The 21,760-nt window shown below is 40.0% G+C and overlaps 1 protein-coding gene across 17 annotated transcripts in view; it reads right to left on the bottom strand.

Moving 5' to 3' along the window:
- Epb41 (erythrocyte membrane protein band 4.1) overlaps positions 1 to 21,760 on the bottom strand; it is a 140,186-nt gene that overhangs the window by 71,864 nt on the left and 46,562 nt on the right. For all 17 annotated transcript variants that reach the window (XM_055611033.1, XM_055611028.1, XM_055611034.1 and 14 more), the window contains exons 2-5: positions 11,426 to 11,903; positions 8,230 to 8,439; positions 5,078 to 5,182; positions 2,698 to 2,740 (exon numbers count right to left, since the gene is read on the bottom strand). In XM_055611033.1, the coding sequence (XP_055467008.1) occupies positions 2,698 to 2,740; positions 5,078 to 5,182; positions 8,230 to 8,439; positions 11,426 to 11,903 (836 nt within the window). The remainder of the gene's footprint in view (positions 1 to 2,697; positions 2,741 to 5,077; positions 5,183 to 8,229; positions 8,440 to 11,425; positions 11,904 to 21,760) is intronic.

Genomic DNA, 21,760 nt, shown 5'->3' on the forward strand with positions numbered 1-21,760 from the left:
TTGCTTATATATATATTCACATACATAGTATATGTGAAATTTTTTAAAAAGTCAATGAAATATAGATAGATGGATGAATGGATGGATAAATGATAGACAGAGAGATCAACAGATTACAGACATGGATAGACGGATGAATGGATAGACAGATGGATGGACAGAAGGATGGATAGAGGCAGGCAAAAGATACAGTCGGTGCTCTGATATATAAAAACGATGAATTGCATATTTAAATAGACACAGCCATGGTTATGTGTTTATACTCAGACTTGTCTAGAAGTAAGACAAGAAATTAGTTACCATGGTTGCTTCCAGAAAAAGAAACTGCATGACTAAGACAAGGGTAGGAAGAGTCACCTTGTGCTATTTTCATTTGCACCTTTTAATTTCATACCATACATCTGTAGTATCTATTTTTAAAACTGGATTTAAAAAATGTATAGCATAACTGCTTTTAGTTTGTTTGATTTGAGACAGGACACAGTAACTGAAATGCAGGATGTGGGGTTTCATATATGTACCCTCCTGCATACATTTTGAAAATTTGTACCTGCCTAGAAATATCTTGCATATTATACCAGTTTAATTGATTTAATGATGTTTAAATTTTTCACGGGGCTACAAAAACAGTTGAGCATGTAAAAGTGTTTGCAGCGCAAGCCCGGCTACCTGACTCCGACCCCTGGAAGCCGCTGGCTCTACAAAGCTGTTCTCTGCCTCTGTATGCATGCACACATGCACACACATATACAATACAATAACTTTTAAACCAAATTCAAACTTTTAAAATAAATGAAACTACCACGAGCATACACCAATATATGATGAAAAAGTTTAAAAAGAAAACAACTTTTAACACATAAAGATCACTTCCTGACATTATATATTTGATTCACTAGAAAGTTTTTCATTAGGAACATGCATTTTTCTCCCATGCTGTATGAAAGTTTTCTTCATCATCATCATCGGTTTTTCAAGACAGGGCTTCTCTGTGTAGCCTTGGCTGTCCTGGACTTACTTTGTAGACCTTCATAGAGATGCACCTGCCTCTGCCTCCTGAGTACTGGGATTAAAGGTGTGTGCCACCATGCCCAGCTTCATCATCACTATTATTTATTTAATAGACTCTTGCTATGTAGACTTGTAGCTTGCTTAAGCTAGTGAGCCCTGTCTTAAAATAATAGAAACAAAATAGTAATTATAAAATAATAAACTTAAGCTTTTATCAGTAAAGAACAAATGTAGAAAGGTGCAGTCCAAAAGAAAGTTTTGCTTCTCTATTTTAAGAATGCTAAAACAAAAGCAAAAGAAAAGAATGCCAAAACAGTCATATACAAGGTTTAAAGAAAAACATTTCATGATAACAGAAATGTTTCAAGAAACAAGTGAATGATTCTGGTTGGATGACAATTAAAATCTGCTAATCAGGATGAGTAAAAGGCACTGTATTTCCTGGAAGTTTCTTCAAAAATAAATGAAATTAAGGTGATAGCTAGCTGGCTTTAATCAAGACAAGCTATCTTAATAAGCCCATTGAGTCGGGGGCTGGAAAATATAGCCTACACATTTTTCGTCCTAGAATAGCAGTCTTAGCAGGGCATGCAACAGTAAGATATGTTGGATCTGGAAAAGAAGCCCCATTGCCAGAAGGCCAGTGGCAAACAAGTCTTCCTTCATTTTTTTCTTCCTTATATTTGCAAAAGGTCTGCAGACAAATAAAACCCTCCCTCATCTCAGGGTATGTGCTCCAGAACCGTCGCAGATGCCTGAACTCTAGAAGAGTATTGAACCCTATAACTATTTCCCTCCTATATATACATATTTCTCACAAAGTTGAGAACTCACCTTTTCACCTAAAGGACATACTTGGTAACATCTCTTTGGCCTAACTAAATTGATGTTGACCTAACAAACATCACTACTCTTGCATTTTGCAGCCGTTATTAAGTAAAGAAAGGTTTACTTAATGCAAGCCTGTGCTAGTCTATCTGATAACCAAGCGGTGTAGGTGCAGAGCAGAGAGTGTGTGTGTGCTGGACAAAGGGTGACTCATGGCCTAGACATGGTGGTGCAGGGCCACACAAGGTTTCATTGCCACCCAGAAAAGCACAGAACTTAGAGGTTTCCAGACCATAGTTAAATGAAACTGCAAAAAAGGAGAAGCTACTGCACAGAGAGGAAAACATGGAGAAAGCTAGAACACAGGAATGCCATTGTAGCTCATGTGTAAGGCCGAGTTCAATCCCTAACACCAAAAAGAGACAGGAAAAAAGAAAAACAGAGAGGCAAAAAGAACACAAGAGTCTAGAACACTAAAAGGAACGAGATCCAGCAGCAACCTCCTGCTGGTGGTTAGTGCAGTTTCTGTCCCTGCCATTTTGAGAACTGACTCATTTTCATTTTCTTATCTTTGTTACGTTCCAACCTTCTGTTACACCCACCTGTTCCAACTTTGCCCAGTTGGTTTTTGTTTTGTCTTGTTTTTTAAAGTCCAAATCTGACCTACATCTCAACAGTATCATCCTCGACTGTATTTTCTACTATGGAACCGGCCCTTCCAGGGAAAAGCTTTATCTCTATTTCAAAGTAGCCTGCAACAGTCAGGACTCTCAAGTGACTGACTCACAGCCAGTGATGGCTGGAGATCCTCTGGCTCGATTAAAAAGAGAGAACTATGAAAGGGCTGTATCCACTTACCTCGGACCTGTTTTTTTATTTCTTTGGCAGAATCCAGCCATGTCTGTAAAAAGAAGAAAAGGCATTCACACAGAGCTGCAGGACACACACACAATTCAGCATTGGAAGCAGTTCCCTGGACACTGTGGAAAAATGCCTCCGGATGATCCTACATTTCCCTTGGAAGCCTTTGCATTAATTTTACAGAGCACAGTGGTTTCTCAGCAGCAAAAAAGGAAGCCAGAGTTGGTTTGAATCCATCCTCCAGTTTGTCCTGGCTGAGTAACTCTCTGTACCTAAATTCTCTCATCTCAGCTGGGTGCGGTAGCCCATGCCTGTAATCCCAGCACTCAGGGTGGCAGAGGCAGGTGTATCTCTGTGGGTTCGAGACCAGCCTGGTCTACAAATCAAATCCAGGACAGCCAAGGCTACACAGAAAAACCCTGTCTCAAAAAACCAAAAAGCAAACAAACAAACAAACAAACAAAAAAAAAACCTACTTTCCTAAGTTCTCTCATGTCTAAAATGTGAACTTTGGTGTAGAATCCATCTTACAGAGCTGCTCCTGTAGCTAAGTCTGCTTGTAAACAGCAAGAGTGAAATAAGCGGGTGCTATTTAAAGCATATGGGAAAGATTAGTGCTAGAACTGGGAACGACTGACAACATCCAAATCTTATTTTCTCCTCTAGCCTCTGGTCTTGCTCAGATTTTGTGTGCAACACAGCCTCTGCTACCTGGTTCATTACCCAGTTAATGTTTTCTGAATGAATATATGCTGGCCCCCAATCTCTCCCTTCTATGCTCTTCCACCCACTTAGGAGTCTACACATCACTAGAGAAGGCCTCTTCAACCTAATGACCCCTGCAACACAATGATAGTTTAAAAAGCCTCACTATTAACAATCCTTAACAGGCCTCTAAGACATGTTAAAAGACAAAAACTGCTAAGTTTCTAATACTTAAAACAGCTTTTTGTTTCTTTCGTTTTGAGATAGGGCTTTCATTATGTAATATTAGATGGTCTAGAATTCTGTATGTAGACAAGGCTAGCCTTGAACTCACAGGGATCTATCTGCCTCTGTCTCCCAAGGGCTGGAATTAAGGCATGTACCACCATGGTCAGCTATTTACAACATTAGATTTTTTTCCTTTATTTTTTTCCAACAACAATTAGATTTTAAACTATATTAAACATTAAAACTACAAGATACACACACATTTTGAGTGAAACTCAGTGGTAGAATATTTACACGTGCAAGGTTCCCAGGCTTAATCCTGAACACACACACAGACAAACATACACACCCCACACATATACTCATATGCACTCACACAGATACACACACACATACACCATGCATATACACACACTCATATAAAAATTAAGTACATGCTTGTTTGAGCTTTGTCATAAAGGAAGTATCTGAGTGTGTCTCCTTTGCTTCTCGCAAATGCTAAGTCCAGTGGGAACTCTGAAAACCCTTGGCTTAAACGCAACCCAAAGTGCTCATTAACTTTCTATCACGTTGAAGAGGGCGTCTGCCCCCCAGCAGAGCACTCCACATTCTCCACTGTTCTAAGAGACTTTCCAGCGCTTCATTCCAGAGATCCCATGAGCAATTCTAAGACTCTGGGGCTAAAATCCCCACCAAGCTGACACTGAAAAGGCAAATCCAGATTTGTGTCATTCACAGGGAGCGTCAAAGTCTAAGCTATCTTACAAAACCAGTTATTGCCTAGGATGTGAGATGGCTAAGCAGGTAAAAGAACCCACTGCCAAGCTGCATCTAATCCCCTTGTGGTAGAAGAAAACCAACTCCCAAAAGTTGCTCTGTGACCTCCATACATGTGCCATCCCTAACCCCAAATCCCCACACACAAAATAAATTAATGCAGTTTATAATTTCTTGAACAAGATCAGAGGCCGAGGTTAAAAACAGATCAAAAGCAAAAGCAAAACCTCCTAGTAATAATAAAATCAGTATGTGGACTTCTTTGCTTAATTTAAAAGATTCGATTCTCTGTATTTTATTTAGCCAACAAATGTTTGAAGGATAATTCCTTGTGAATGACATCACGGTTCTGACAAAAAGGCTAAAATCTCACATAAGGGGCAGTCACTAATGAGAGAGATGAGTGGTGAGCAACAATTTGCTCGCCCTGGGTGTGACGACAGCAGTGCTATGCTGAAGCTCAGAGCACGGATCCCAAGGATCTCGTGATGATAAAAAGAACACTTTAGTAATGCTCTCTCTCTCTCTTTAAAGTGAATTCCACAAGGAGAAATCTGAGAATAAGAGACTACATGCAAAGGTGTCCTAGAGAGGCAGGCATAAGCACTGTTACCAACATGGGAAGGGAATTTGTCAGCGGCTTACCCTGAGCAGTGGGTCTCCTTACCTTAGAGGTTGCGCTGTCCCACACAGCTAAACCAAAGTAGTCCTCCTCCAACAGGTTGAGGTGCTCGCACACGCGCTTAAGCAAGTCTTGTCCCTTGGCATGTTTCTGTGCAGATACACAAGTGCTAGTTAAGGGTTCTTATCCTTATATTCACCCAATTTTTCAAAAATCCTTATTTCCCAATTTCCTTTTTTTACCTTTGGTAACTAATATATTCTCAGGTGGCTACAGTCCAAATAGAACATGATTTCTAAAATCCCTCTTCCTTGATATGTCAGTTTATGAACGCAACATATTACAGCACTTTGGAAATAGAGACAATGTTAAGTAAAATCCTACCTCCCCTCTTTCTCCATCGCTATCCAAAACATCACAACCCCAAACCAGGGTCTCACTATGTGATCCTCCTGCCTCTGATTCTTAAGTGCTAGGACTAGAGGCATGCATTGCCGTATCCACCTAAGCACATTCATTTATTCATATTCTCATATTCACGATCTACCCCTGTCTCTCATAATTTTTTGTACAGTATTTCCTGAACCATGCTATGGGTCACTACCAGTTACCATGATCAACTAAATTACCGACTCAACCTGTCAAAACAGATTAACTGTGGCTGTGGAAATCATTTTCAAAATACATATCAATGAGAATAAGCTATATCTAAACTTCCTACAATCTCCTTCTGAGAAGTAGGAGATAGACAGCCTATAGACACTAGCTGTTATAGCTATTCATAACGTTACAAATCATTTCTTCACAATTCAAGCCACTTCTACAGTGGGATACTTGGAGTCTTAACTAGAAGAAAGAATGCCCTAATTTACAGGCTGTGAATTAAAGTTAAAACAACAGCCTGGTTCCTCTATTTAACAGCTAATCAACTGTGTCATTGCAATTAACAATAGCTTATTCAACTGTAAAATAAAAAATTTTATAGCAGCTTACTGAAAAAACAAAACAAAACCAGAAACATGTTAATGCCTCAGGAGACATTTATACAAAAATACTTCAAAAATTCCAAATCTTTCTTTTCCTGTACTAGGTACTGAATCCAGAGCTGTGTGTGTGTGTGTGTGTGTGTGTGTGTGTGTGTGTGTGTGGTGTTACGAACATACACTATTTCTGAGCTATGCCCTAGCTGTACAGAGCTTTTTAATACACACACTTGACACAGCCTCCTCTTAATGAATTAAACGACTACTAGTAATTTGCATAATTGTTTATTCATTTATGTAACATCATTTTCTTCACCTCTTGTTTTCTGATTTCATTTTTTTTTAGATTTATTTATTTTATGTTTGAGTGTTTTATCTGCATTTACAGCTGCAGGCCAGAAGAGGGCATCAGTTCACATTGTAGATGGCTGTGAGCCACCATGTGATCACTGGGAATTGAACTCAGGACCTTGGGAAGAGCAGACAGTGCTCTTAACCACTGAACCACCTCTCCAGACCCTCTAATGTCATTCTAAATGAGGATCACTAATTTGATAATTCAGATAAAATTCCCTAACCCTTTTATTCATAATTCCCAAATCCAGAAGTTCTAAAATTCCAAAAATTTATCACTAAAGCTCATTTGTCGAAAATTTCTGGCTATTTGTAACCTTCGTTTATCTATCTTAGAACAAATTTTTATTTTTATTTTTTTTGCCACAGAAATAACATGTTTGAGTCAGGCATGGTGGCACATGCCTATAATCCTTGCACTTGGGTGACAAAGCAGGAGATCCAGGAGTTAGGAGTTCAAGATCATCCTAGGCTATATAACAAGTTAAGGACCAGCCTTAGCTGCATGAGGTCCCGTCTCAACAACACAATTACAAAATTAAAAACAATATATATTCTCTATATAATATTTTAGGATGTCTGTGGTTGGATAGATTTACATTCACACAAAACATGAACCACATGGCTTATTCATAAAGGCTGTCGTGCTTGCAAGAACTGCACATACAGCAACCACAAGCATCATTGGCAACTACTGTTCTAATTAAAGCAACAGTTACCAGATGTTTTAGCTTGTCCTGAAGGAACAGAGAAGCTAAGTAACTGACGTTTATTCAATCCTGATTCTTTCACAAATATTAAGAGATTTTGAGAAGTGGCATTATATTTCAGCCTCCTTCCAACTGGAAAAAAAAGGCATTGTCTAATTTGTACTTCTATATTCTATCTCAAGGGACTAAAGACATCAGATAAAATGAGTGACTGAGGCTTAGATCTGGGGGAACAGAAATGTTAGAAACAGAATGTGTGTGTGTGTGTGTGTGTGTGTGTGTCCCCACAGGAATCTGTGTGCACCACCTGTTTGCAGGAGACTATAAGAGGGTGTCTAATCCCCTGGAACAGGAGTTACAGACAGTTGTGGGCCACCATGCCTGTACTTGGAACCAAACTCAGTCCTCTGCAAGAGCAGCCAAGGCTCTGAGCCATCTCTCCAGCCTCATAACTTCATTTTAAATTAATTATTCATACACTGAGCACAGGCCTATAAACCCAGCACTCAAGGAGGCAGAGGCAGGTGGATCTCTGTGATTTCGAGGCCAGCCTGGTCTACAAAGTGAGTCCAGGATAGCCAAGGCTACACAGAAAAATCCTGTCTCGAAAAACCAACGACCGCCCCCCAAATAACAGAAAAATTAATTATTCATTTGATATCTATGTGTGTATATATTTGTGTGTACACATACCATGCATGTGAGTGTGTAAGGTGCACCACATGCTTGTGGCTCAGAGAACAACCTCAAGTCTCAGTCCCTCGTCTTGCACCTTACTTGAAAGTCTCTCATTTTGCCACTGCCTGTGCCAGCCCACCTGCCCGCAAACCTGACGAACTCTCTTGTCTCTGCACCTCCCTCCCCACAGGACAGGATTACAGATGCTAATGCAGCCAGTTTTGTGTGGGTTCCGGGGATTTGAACTCATGGCTCTGTATATATATATATAATTAAGATATATAATCTTAATATATATATATATTAATACATATATATATTATCTTTTGAAAAGCAAAATTATTTTTATTGTAAGACTTATTTTCCCATCACTTCATTTCCAGAAAGGTACTTTTAACATTTCCATCCACAGAACGGATCTGGTCTTTAGCGCCTATAAGAGCTCCGACTTCTGGGATTGAAACGCACTCACCTCCACAACACACTCATAAACCGTGTCGTCCAGCAAGGACACCTTGCAGTGCATGTTTCCGTGTCTTCTAGCCGGCTTCTGGGGGACCTCGGGTTCTCTTTCTGCTCTTGATGCGGGGTCCTCTCTCGCCTCTGCTCCAGAGCACCCTTCAATCCCTTCTGCTTCCTTTGTTTCAGAATCTGGGTCCTCTCTGTGTTCTTCCTGAGCTGGCTGCACATCCATGACACCAGTCAGTGAAAAGGCATTTACAAAACAAGCCACACACACTCCTATGTACAGGAAATAGGACAGTACCCTGACCGATAAAGATACGATCAGAAAAAAAACTATTAAAACACAGTAAGTTAAATTATAGTAACTAGTTAATTTTTTCCTAAACAGTACTAGGCTTTCCCCAAAGATGTTCAACTTCACTACTGTTAATTTTTTTCAGGTAGAACCCTATCAAATTGATAAGCAACTGTGGGGAGCCAATTTCCTGCTGTCGGCATTTTAGAATTTATTCTTCTCGACTGTAACCGATGCTAATGCTCATCAAAGTCTTCTTCTCTAGTCCATGATCATCAGCTTGAGCAATGCCGTTTTGTGAACTGAAAATAAAAGGATTTGTCACAGGCTTTACATTTTGTAAACAGCTAAAAGAAGTTCTTGAGGCCTACACATCTTGTACAAATCTGCATTAAGCAAATGAAGGTACCAGGCTAAAAACTGTAACTCCGCCTTAACGCCTCTCTACTTTGCTACATCCAAAAAAGGCTGAGGGAAGGAAGAGAAAGACTGAAGCTGGCCTCTTCTGGCAACCATTAAGTCCCAATGCAACACACAAAGTCAGAAAATATTTGGACAAATGTTTTCCTATTGGTTTCGTTGTTGTTATTTATTTTGTTTTGTTTTGTTTTTTGTTTTTTTTTTTGTTTTTTTGGGTTTTTTTTTGTTTTGTTTTTTAAAGATGGCTAAGTAGCCTCAAACTTGTAGCTCTCTTGCCTCAGTCTACTGAGTGCTAGGATTAGGGGGCCACACTGGACTAGTTTCTTGCTTTTGACACAATAAATCTATTGAGAGATTTAACTAAATTCTATGAATTTTTTTCTTCCAAAACAAAACAAAAAAAAATGATTGACATTTATTAAAAAAAAAAAAAAAAAAAAAAAAAAGATTGAATTGCTTGCCTGCTGTATGAGATTCAGGAGTGGCTAACAGACTTGTAATGACCTCCCCAACCATCTCATACACAGCCTCAGAGAGGCTTTCATGAGCTACCATATTTGTCCTGTCCCACAGGACTATTTCTTCTGTCAACACCCAGTTGGTTGCTCCTTCCACCTACATGTGGGTGGTTATCAGGCTTAGAGCAGCAAGGACTTTCCCCTCTGAGCCATCTTGCTGGCCTGACATTTATAGCTTTTAATTTATCAAAGTACCTCTATCCTAGATAGAACCTGGCTTATACAGCAGGTTTTCAATAATCATATTTTAATGAAAAAGTAAGTAAGAAATCAAGTGCTGGGCATAGGTGTACCCCTTAATTCTAGAGGCAGGCAGATCTCTGTGAGTTGGAGGCCAGCCTTGTCTATACAGCAAGTTCTAGGACAGCCAGGGCTATATTGCATGACCTTCTCTCAGAATAAAATAACAACAATAGTAGTAGTAATAATAAACACACAAACAAACAAAGCCTAAGAGATGGGACTAGGGAGATGGATCAGCCAGTTAAGTGTTTGCCACGAAAGCATAAGGGCCTGTCACTTTCCTGAGATCTGCCGTCCCTAGATTGATTCCATAGACCTCGTTCATAACTATTACATAGTGAATCTTGTTTTCTGTTTGTGTGTGTTGTGTATGTGTGAGGAGTTGGCTTCTGACACTGACCTTAGAGGCAAGGTCTCTCTTGTCTCCGCCACTGCACTATTTCCTCTAAGCTAACTGACCACAAGCTTCCGGGTGAGTTTCCTGTCGCCACTTCCCATCTTGCAAGGAATGCTGAGATTACGGCTTTGTGCTTCCACACTGGGCCTTTCATGGAGGCTTTAGGGATTTACTTCAGATCACCAGGCTTCTGCAGCAAGTCTTTTTACCACTGAGTCATCTGTCCACCCTACATCTTGTTTTCAACATTGTTTCTCTAACAGCAAGTGCCTATCATGACTTCATCCTAAAGTCGGCCTTTGCTACTCTGAATACACAAGTTAAGAAGCTTGTTAATAAGAAATACACGTAATAATTTTAGAAAGGTCCAATGAAACTATATACCCCAGACTTTAGAACTTTCACAGAAGTACACACAGGACTTAAACTTTTATAATCTAGATGTTCAAAGCTTCGAAGTGAAATTTTGAAAACAACTCTTACTTTTCAAGCACTAGGGCTGGAAAGAAGTCAGATTCCTGGAAAGCAGTTTGAGTTACACTACTAGTGATTTCCCATGTGTTTAGGACTAAGGGACAACTTGTGTTAATTATACTGTGACAAAGTTAAAGCCCAGAAGGGACCAATGAGATGGCTCATCAGGTAGTGGCACTTACTGCCAGGCCTGGTTACTGAATTTGATTCCTGAAGCCACATGGTGGGGAAAGAGAACCGATTCCCTAGACTGTTCTCCGGTCTCCACATGCGCACCGTGATGCATGCACACGTGTGTGTGTGTACCCAGATGCACACAAATAAATAAATGTAACAAAAATAAAACTGTTACATAAGGAATCGAATTCATTGTTATCTACATCTTGCAGGAACGTGCTCCCCAGAGGATAGTAAGACAGGCACGGCTCCGATCTCTCACATACCCTGGGAGGACTGAATCCATCACATGGATTAATGAAGATGTCCATAGAAGGGCCAAGCTGGCTGATAACAATCCTATCCCTATTCCACCAATATGAACTCTAAATAGCTCACTTCTTTCTTGCTCTCTCAATAAAATTCAAATTTGTTCCGTTGTTACGGCAAGATGATATATGGACTAAGTAAACTCATTTGATAGTTTCCTTCCATTTCTTTGGTTTATAGAGTATAGTTCTTAAGTTAGGTTTTAAGTGATTACATTAATTTCTTTAGAGCAGAGACTCTTAATGTTATTTATCATTATCAATGCCTAAGTCAACTGGCTCTTAAGAAATAAATCCAAATATTCTTCTATGAAAAAGCACAACATATAATGTATCTTTATTATTTTCTCCCCCACAGTCACACGCCTTACCTGTGTTTCTATACTGCTTAATGAATGAAGATCTAAAGATGGGTCTGTTTTGAGCTCAGGCTCAGGAGCTGCAATGGGGGCCTTTAAAATGATGTCTTCATCAAGGCTGGTTCCAAGATCTACCTCCTTCTGACCTCCTTCGCCTTTTTCTTTATCTGACTCTACTTCCTTGCCTTCTTCTTCAGAGACCTGAGACTTGGGCCTTTTGAGGAATGAGGAGAGCAATCGTGACAGGCCTCTGCCTTCTGACGTCCGCTCCCTGTTCTTGGTCAAGTCTTCATGTGTTGGAGTGTCCCCATTGGATGCTTTCAGCTTCTGCTCACACTGAGTACCGCCCTCAGCTGCCACTTGGGAAGCCTCTTCCAGCTGCGTTTCCTGTTGGCCTGAGTTTGTGGCTCCTTCCCCTTCTTCCTTCGGTTGTTGGTGCTGAGAATTCTCAGCTTCAACCAGTAAACTCTTCTCTGTTGTCATGATGTTCCTGACAAGGAAGTCGAAAAGGGGAACCATTATAAGCAAAATACATCGCTGCAGGCCAAACCCCTAAACTTCAAAACACTAATACATATGGATTGAATCACCAACAAAATTCCAGTCCATTAAACAGATGATCTTTCATTAAAGCACAAAAACATCTTACCTATACATCCTGAATAAATTATTAATGCCTTAAGTCATGAAAGATACGCACATTGAGTGACTAGCTTAAAATAATACCCACCAAGGCCATGTAATGAACTACACCATAATTAAATTAAAGGCTCCAAACTTTACATAGCAAACACACCTTCATGCTTCCTAAAACAAAGGAATCTGGTACTGTCCTTTCAAGGCATCAATCAAAAATGCTAGATTTGCAGAAGTCCATACCGTACAGATTATTAAACTTAAAAGTTCTGAAAATCTCTTTTGTTTTTCTTCCTTTTGTTTCTTAGCATGAAGACTTCTTCATTAGGAAGAACCAGCACAGAACTCTGATCATTTGCTATCAAAGTTAACAAAAGCCAGGACAAGTATACATTTAAAATAATCACACAAAAGATGTCCTTAGGTTTCATGATGTAATACCAAAGTACATCCTCTTTCAGAGGCATCCCATTTTAAGTTCTTCAAAACAATTTTTCTTCTGAAAACTGTGATTTTGAGTGCTCCGCATTTTTGAAAGTAGGAAGTGAAACCATTATGGTAGGCATGGAAACCAGAGAAATGCTGTAAGGAAAGCCAGTGCTGACTCACGTTAGGGGAGAAGGTAGGCTACAAGCCTCACATATTGGGAACTTGAGGTCGAAGTTCCGGTCTTATTATTCAAGCCTCGGGGTTAAGGGCATCATCCCTACCGCTTTGGTTCAGATGCCATGACTTGTAGAGGGGCCTCCCAAGCACTCCAACTATAGCAGCGGCCCTGCTCCCACAGACGCCCTCTCAGCCCTACAACACTTACGGCCTTGTTGGCTTAACTTGTTTGTCGCCCTTCTTCCATACCCCTCTCCCCATCTAAAATACAAAGTTTTCTGAGGATAAGACCTTGAGGCTTTTTTAGAAGATTCATTTTATTTTTAATCTATGTATGTGTCAGTATATTATGTGCGAACAGGTGCCTGAAGAGGCCAGGGAGGGTATCAGATCCCCTGGAGTCACAGGCAGTTGTAAGCTCCAATCCCCTGGCCCCAGTGTGGGTGCTAGGGATCTAACTTGGGTGCTCTGTAAGCAAATCAAGAAGTCTTAACACTGAGCCAACTATCCAGCCGGAGCATACCAACGCCTAGAAAAGAGCCTGCATGTAACAGATACTACCTGTGTATGTGTGTGTGTGTTCTACAGGTGTAGGTGTGTCCTACAGGTGTAGGTGTGGACGTATATAGGAGATGCCAGAAGTCAACTCTGGGTGTCTTCCTTAATCATGCTCCACTTTACAGACAGGCTTTCTCACTGGACCTGGAGTTGGCTAAGCTGTTCATTGAGTTCCAGGGATCTAACTCTGCCTGAGCTCAGCTTTCCACAGGACGCTGGGGATCTGAACTCCGATCGCCGCGCTTGCAGCGCAGCAGGCACTCTTCTGGTAGACCCATCTCCCCAGTCCCTTATTAAAGTCTAGGGGGGAGTTGTATGTTGTTTGTTTTGTTTTTTTCGAGACAGGGTCTCATTACTAGGTAGCCCTGGCTGTCCTACAACTCACTCTGTAAAACAGAGTAGCCTGGAACCCACAGAACTCCGCCTGCCTCTGCATCCTGAGTGCTGGAATTAAAGTGTGTGACACTACACCCAGTTTGCCTTTTGTTTTATTAAGTGTGAAGGTCAGAAGGCGACTTGTGGAAACCACAAGTCCTCTCACTTTATGGGTTCTGAGGGTTAATCTCAGAGCAGGTTGGCAACAGGTGTCTTCATCCACTAAGCCGTCTCAATAGACAAATTTAAAAAAATTAATGATTTAATTTCACCTGAGTACATCTGATGTCTTATAAACCTCAAAGGCACCCTCAAAATGTAGTCAAGCAAATTCATTCATCCATCAAATACTTATCAAGCATTTAGTACAGGTCCAAGGCTTAATGCCAATGATGCCATAGTAAACAAAATAACAAGGTCTCTATCAAAGAGAAGTTTGCTCTTTTAATTCAGCTTTGATATAATGAAAGAAAAGTGCAACATGAATCTTACTTAGAATAATTGCACTGGGTACTGTTTTCTGCATCAGGCCCCATGTTAGGGGTCTTATCTATGTTATCTCAACTAAACCTTTCAATAACCCCAAGGGGGTGGGGGTGGGGGACCTGATCTTGTAATTGAGGACATTTAAATTCAAGAACTACCCTGAGCGTGCAAGAATAACGAGAGCACCACATTACTCCCTTCCCAAAACTGAACAGGGCAAGCTGAGGGTGGAACATGACAGTCTGTGGACAGCTTCTTCATATCTGCCTGAAGGGAACGGAAACATCTCTGTACCAAAGCTTTCCAACATAAAAGAGCTCACACCAGCTTCCATCATGAAGATTTCAAAACCTAACATGAAAGTTTTAGCATGAAAATAACTTAGCCTCTTATAGTCCTGAACTTACTGCTTTAGTAGACATACAGTATTCATTCCTGCGTTTTAGGGTTTTTCTTCTAGTTTTAAAGACAGAAGCATCTTCTCAGAATATTCCTGTAACTGCCTGCATAGGAAAAGATGTCTTCTCTATCGGAAAGTCTCAGAATAGGTACTCTGGTTGTTACATATACACAGACGGTGGCAACATGCTATCTGTGTGCTTGTTAAACTTTAACCTGCATAGACTCACCCAGTAATCTTGTTAAAATACAGATCTGGGTTCAACCCTTTTGGAACAGGGCATGAGATTTTGACTTCCTATCAAGATGGTTGCTAGTGCTACTGGTCTACGGACAAAGCACAGAAAACCACAAACACAGTCACGTCAGGAAGGTACTTCAAAATGCCTAGGAATAAAAACAGCAAAGAGCTGTTTCCAAAAAGTGGAATATGAACAGTGGGGAAAACTTTACTCAACAAATGCTTGCTAAATAAGTGCAAGAAGAAAAAGCCATTGTTATTAAGTGTGCAAGAGGAACCACTTACATTTTTAAGGACTCAAAATCTGACCTTAGAATTTGTCTAGCCACAGAGTTGTGGCAATGCAGACATGACAGTTGGCCAGATTCTGCGTTCTAGATACCTTCTTTCATAAAAATCTCTTTGCCACAATTAGAACACAATGTTTAAGACATACATAGAATTACATGATATCAATGATCAAAAGAATCAAAATACTTTGCCACAAACTTGAACATTTATTCTTTAAAAGAGTCAGTTGTGGTGCCACACACCTTTAATCCCAGCACTCAGTGTATTGAGACAGGACATACAAGAATTTGAGGCCAGCCTGGTATACAGAGAGAGTTCCAGGACAGCCACGGCTACACAAAGAAAACCTCTCTCAAAAAACAAAACAATGAACAAACAAACAAACAAATAAATAAAATAATTGGCTTTGGCCTTTTGAGACAAAGCCTCATATAGCCCAAGCTAACCTCAAACTGTCTATGTAGCCAAGGCTGACCTGATCCTCCTGCCTCAACATCCTGAATACTGGGACTACCAGTGCATACTAGTTCAGCTCAGTAATTATTTGTTTTAGTAGCTCAAACTTGTCTTGGCAAATCAGTGATGCACGCAATCAAGTTCCTCAAGTTACAGATGACAGGGCGGATACTCGGAGGAAGATACAAAGTACAGCAGTGGAACCAGGACACCCTCTCCAGACAGATGCTCGCTGCTGAATGATGCTATTCTCAAGCTGGCACAAAGCCCAAAAAAAGAGTATCTATTTACTCAACATCACAAAGAGCTCTTTTGATTGTTGCAAGAAAAAAAAATCAGAACAACAATGAAGACAAAGTGATGAGCTCCCATTCAGACTCAATCTTAATCCTCCAAACCCTGAGAATTATACAGCATTTGGAATCAAAGATACATTTGTCCTAACAGTGTGCATCTGTTATCTTCAGGCAAATAAGATCATTAAGGGCCCCATACTACGCCGATTGAGAAGGCCAAATAAGGTCTTTCATCTTTTTTTTTTTTTTTAGTCTTTTGTAAATTAATACAGTTGGTGTTCCATTAATGCTTTTTAGGTGCAAAATTTTTGTAAGAACAGTACAATTTGGTAACATTCTAAAAACGTTCCTTACCATCTACATTTAAGAATAAAGTTTAATGATGTGATTACTTGTTTAACTCTTCAAATTAGCTCACAGAGTATCTATCCATGTTACTGAGTGCTAACCAGGTGTGAGGTTTTGGCTTGGGTCTCTAATACACAATTCTTAAGTATATGCAAAATATACAAGTAACTAAAGCTAAAAAGCAAAACCTACTATTTAATCTGACAAGGTGTTCTGAGTGAAATCAAACTATAAAGTCAAAGAACACTCTAGAGTAGGAGCATTCAACTAGAGTGATCAGGAAAAGCTACCCTAAAAAGCTGGTTTTAAAGTTAAGGATGAATACAGACGTCAATAGAAACTTGAGGTTCGTGAACAAATGGAATTCCAGGCAGGGGAACTGCATTAGTAGGAACATTATAGGTACTTGGCAACCAGCAAAAAACCCAGACTGACTGGAATAAGATCACAATAGAGAAGAAGAAGGAAGTACTATATTTTAAAATTAGATTTCAATCAAAATGCTAGCAGAAGCTAGCATTTATTAAGTACTTACTTGATGTCATACATTATTCTTAATGTTTACCTGTTATCTTGTATCATCCTGTAAACATGCTCATTTCCCAGAAAAACAGCCTCTTCAGAGGTTTAAAAAAAAATGCTTCAATTCAGAGCCAACCTGTACTCTAATAAAAATTTTAATAAACTGTGGAGTGGTAATTCTATTGTAAATTCTCAGGCTAATAATGTCTGTTATAATGAACCTGGCTGCTCGGATGATTTTGTCCCAGAGATGTACTCTGTCAAAGGGACCCTGTCTGTTGGGACAGTTTATTCCAGCTAGCCAGCATCACTCCTATTGCCTACAGTTTGAAGGGCCACACATGTATAACGCTCTCTTCTTATAAGGTCTATTTGAAGTGGAACAGGAGGAGAAAGAGATGACAGTTTGGAAAGACTTGATTATGCTAAAACGTTTGTCCTGAAAGCAGGAAAGTCACTGAAGGTTTCTAAATAGGAGGTAAGTAAGAAATGGAGACCAAGAGAAACTCCGCAAATGGCTGGGTAAATTCAGGTTATCACTGAATACCTATAATGGGAATCCCTAGGGAAACTGAAACTAATGCTGGGTGGAGAATGTGTGAAGTTGAAACAAGCCTTAAGAATAACTGCTGCCCTAGTCTCCCTGGCTTACTTACATTTCAGTATTTCTCCTTAGCACAAGCACTTGCAAGTCTATTCCTAAATGCATTCTGTGATGTCTATGCACAGTGGTATAGGCCTGTAATCTGAACATTAGGAGGCTGAGGCAGAAGAACCATAGGTTCAGATTCAGCTTGGGCTACATAATGAAAGAGCCTGTCTCAGACCAAACACAAAACCAAAGTAGAAGAGAGGTATCTCACAGCCATCTAAAAACATGGTGGGAATCAACTCAACCCTGTTTTTCCTATAGCTCGGGAAGTCGCTTCCTCAAACCGTAAGTGCATCCCTAGTCCTCCCCTCGTCCTTCCTAGCTCAGGCTATTCCCTGTAGACTCGCTTGGGTCACAGAGCCAGCGGCTCATCTCTGCTGCCATCGTGTCTGTCAAGTCTACACTTCTAGCCCAGTCTACAGCCCTTTAAAGGATCTGACTTTTGCCCTCCTCACCAGTCTCCAGTCTCCGGTATGACAACAGCTCACAAGAAAAAAAAAAAAAAAAAAAAAAAAAAAAAATCTAAGGTATTGACTGAACAGGCCACAAGAAAAATATATTTGTTTTGTTGTGTTGTGTTTTTTTGTTTTTTCAAGTCAGGGCCTCTCTGTGTAGGCCTGGCTGTCCTGGAACTCACCCTGTAGACCAGGTTGGCCTTGAACTCACTGAAATCCATCTGCCTCTGTCACCACTACCCGGATAAGAAATACAATTCTAAGACAGAAATTTTTAGCTGCCAATTCTAATTCTAAAGTGGTAGAGCCAAAGAGCTCACTCACTTTTCAATTCGCTATATATTTTAAGAATTTTGGGGCTGGAGAGATGGCTCAGAGGTTAAGAGCACCGTCTGCTCTTCCAAAGGTTCTGAGTTCAAATCCCAGCAACCATATGGTAGGGGATAACCATCTGTAATGCGATCTGGTGTCCTCTTTGGCATGCAGGGGTACATGAAGGCAGAGTACCATATAAATAATAAAAATAAATAAATCTTTAAAAAAAAAAAAGAATATTACAGGCACATGGTAACTAGTAGGCTACACTAATAAGACTGGACTTCCCTCTTCAACCAGAATACTCTGGAAAGAATCCCTCAGTTCACAGCAATTATATTGTGACTTAAAACTTCCATTCAGTTCTGGTAGTTCAAAGAGAATGCATTTACCAAAGACAAAATAATGGAATTCGAAGCTGACACAATGGAAGAATTCACTGGCCCCTGGAAATTATAAAGACAGTTTCATTCACATAAAAACCAATAGCAATAATAATACATTCCAATAATCAAAGACATTTAATAATTAAATGGTCTGCTTAGGAACGCAGCTTATTATAACTATCATTTGTTAGCCATAAGAGATGAGATCTAGTATCCTCAATGATACCAAAATCCACAGATGCTCAAATCTCTCATTCAAAACAGCATAGTTATGAATGATACCTACACATACTCCTAATGTTTTATGTTATTACTTTTAGAGACAGTGTGTGTGCGCGCGCGTGTGTGAGTGCATGCAGGCATGCAAGCATGAGAGTCAGACAGACAGACAACTATAGAGGTACCTGTCAGAGAATGTATATGGGTGAAGGTCAGAGGACAGCTTTGGGGAGTTGGTTCTCTCCTTCCACTGCGGGCTCTGGGGATGGAACTCGGGTTGTCAGGCTAGCAAGGCAATTGCAGAAGCATCTCCCCAGCCCCCTGCATGCCTTACATCACCTCTACTTAGCTTACAGCATCTCACACATGTGAATGGTAACAGCTGCTATGCTATATCAGAGAATATTATTAAGAAAAAAGTTTAGTGTGGGAGAGATTTCTTCCAGTTTTCGGAGGTTGTTGAATTGTAAAACTAGCAGATATGGACACCAGACTATCACCAAAATTCATCTTCAGTCAGAAGATAAATGTCCATGTGTCAGTGGAGGCCAGAGAAAGGATTCTGCCAAGTGGGACCTTACGTTAACTGAACTAAAGGCTCTCTTCCAGCACTAACTTTTTACAAATAGAAAGGACGGTAGAAACGGAAAGAAAAAGGTCATTAGAGCAGTAACACAAAGGGTTATTTTAAAAGTTTACATTGTAAAGTCAGAATTAACAATTGGATTCGGAGAATTAAGAAATGAACGAAAAGGATAAAGGCTCTTTTCTCTACGAAGAAAATGCAATCCTGGGACACTCTTTCAGACGGGAACAAAACAAAACACCAAAAGTTCATACATAGAGGTTTTAAGAATATGATAGAAAACAGCTTGTTTCCCAGTAAAATCAATTCTCCCCACACCACAGGAAAGTGTCTTTCCATTATAATTCAGCTTAAGGACACTAAACAGCACTTCTAGAAAAATAAGAGACCCATCAATGTGGTTTTCAAAATAAAAAAGTCAATCCTCCCTTTCTCTTCTTGAAATTATTTTTAGTTTAGAGGGCACTTTAAAATTTATTTGCCATACTGTATGAATCAGGGGTGATACTCAGCATGAACAGGCTGTTTTCAACAACATAATTTTAATTTAAGTCATTTCTATGGTGACTAATACCGTTGGATCAACTCATTCAAAGATTATTTCTTAAATAAACAGATTCTTACTCATCTCCTTCTAAGAACCAAAAAAAAGTTCCATATTTCTCTGTAAAATTTGAGCATATACTTAAAAAATGTCTACATACATTCTGCATACATTAATCTCTGGCTTTCCCAGCAGAATACCTAGCCTGTTAACTAAGAAAGAATCGAGACAAAACCCAAACACTCAAAGTCATTCTCTTTAGAATGCCTTTACATCTGTTAAATCTCAAAATGTGTTATTTCAGCCATTCTTTGTAGAAATCTTTATAAAATGAGTTATGTGCTTCTTTTTAAATTAAAAAAAATCTACAGAACATAATTAAACTTTATTGATTTAGTCGTCACCATGAGCTTCAATTACTATGCAGATCTGTTACTATGCAGATCTGATGTCCTAGCTTGAGAATGAAGTCTGTGGAATGGCTGGCTCTCTTCCAGTCTTGAAGTGTGCCTTTGACAATGCTGTTCACTGCTGCTCGAGGCCTGTGATCAAGCAGCTTACATCTCCTGTTCTAATACACCAATCTACCATTCACGAAGTCAAATAGTCAACCACGTTAAAACCGTGTCCAAATTAAGAGTAAAGCCTAAGAACAGAGCGATTAAGTCACTTTACTGGAAAGCCTCCAGGCTGTGGGTTTTTATGAAACTGATTTTAGTTCCTCAAATACCGCCTACATCTACTGAAGTTTCTATTATAAGGTGCTTGGACGAGGCTATCAGATGAGTGACCTTCAGGAAAAACACGTCAATATAATGACCAATCTCTTTCTTTCCAGAGTCTTCTGGTTTGCTTCTCTGTTGTCGTGGTAAACACCATGACCAAAAGCAGCGTGGGGGTGAAAAGGGGCCTGTTGCATCCTATAGGTTATAGCCCAACATGAAGGGCAGCCAAGGCAACCGGTGGAGACTGGCTTGCTCAGCCAGCTTCCTCAGGCAGGCAGGGACCACCTGGCCAGAGGTAACCCCACCCACAGCGGGCTGCATCTGCCCACTTCAAACATTAGGAAAATGCACCCCTCACACACACACACACACACATGCAGCAGACCAGTCTGAGGGAGGCAGTTTCTCAGGTGAGGCTCCCTCTTCCCAGCTGATTCTTAGTCTGTGTCAAGTTAACAACAAATGAGCACACAGAGACATTAAGTCTTTAATGCTGTTATTTCTAGAAGATGTTGCAGCCTTATAAAACTCTTCCACATAACACAGACAAAGCAAAAAGAAACCCTATCTTGAAAAAAAAAAAAGTGAGGCTAGAACAAGTAATTATGTAATAATATGTTCAGAAATTAAGAGAATACTTGAGCCAATCACACACACACACACACAAAGTTTTGTAAGCCAGGTGTGATAGTGGACGCCTGTAATCCCACCACTCTGGAAGGCAGAGGCTGGCGGATCTCTGTAAGTTCAAGACCAGCTTGGTCTACAATGTGAGTTCAGTACAGCCAGGGCTATATAGACTCTGTCTCAAAAAATATTTAATTAATTAATTAAAATAAAATAATTTTGAGAGGCCGGGACAGACGGCACAATGGTTAAAACTATGTTCTATTCTTGCAGAGGACCTAAGTTCATTTACCAACAACTATATGAGGTAGCTCACAACCGCCTCTAAGTCCTCCAGCATCAGCTCTGACAACACTCCAAGGCTGCTTCTGTGGCACCCCACTCAGCACCCCACCTACACGCACAAACCCACAAATACAACTAGAAATAAAATCTTCAAAAAAAATTTTTGAAAGACAGCCCGAGTTAAATCTTTTGCTTAAAGATTTATTTATTTATTTTATGCATATGAGTGTTGTATCTTCATGTACACTGTGCACGCCAGAAGAGGGCATAAGATCTCATTATAGATGGTTGTGAGCCACCATGTGGTTGCCGGGAATTGAACTCAGGACCTCTGGAAAA

The sequence above is a fragment of the Psammomys obesus genome, unplaced genomic scaffold, assembly GCF_907164565.1.
Source record: "Psammomys obesus unplaced genomic scaffold, mPsaObe1.curated_primary_1811, whole genome shotgun sequence".
Classification (NCBI taxonomy): Eukaryota; Metazoa; Chordata; class Mammalia; order Rodentia; family Muridae; genus Psammomys; species Psammomys obesus.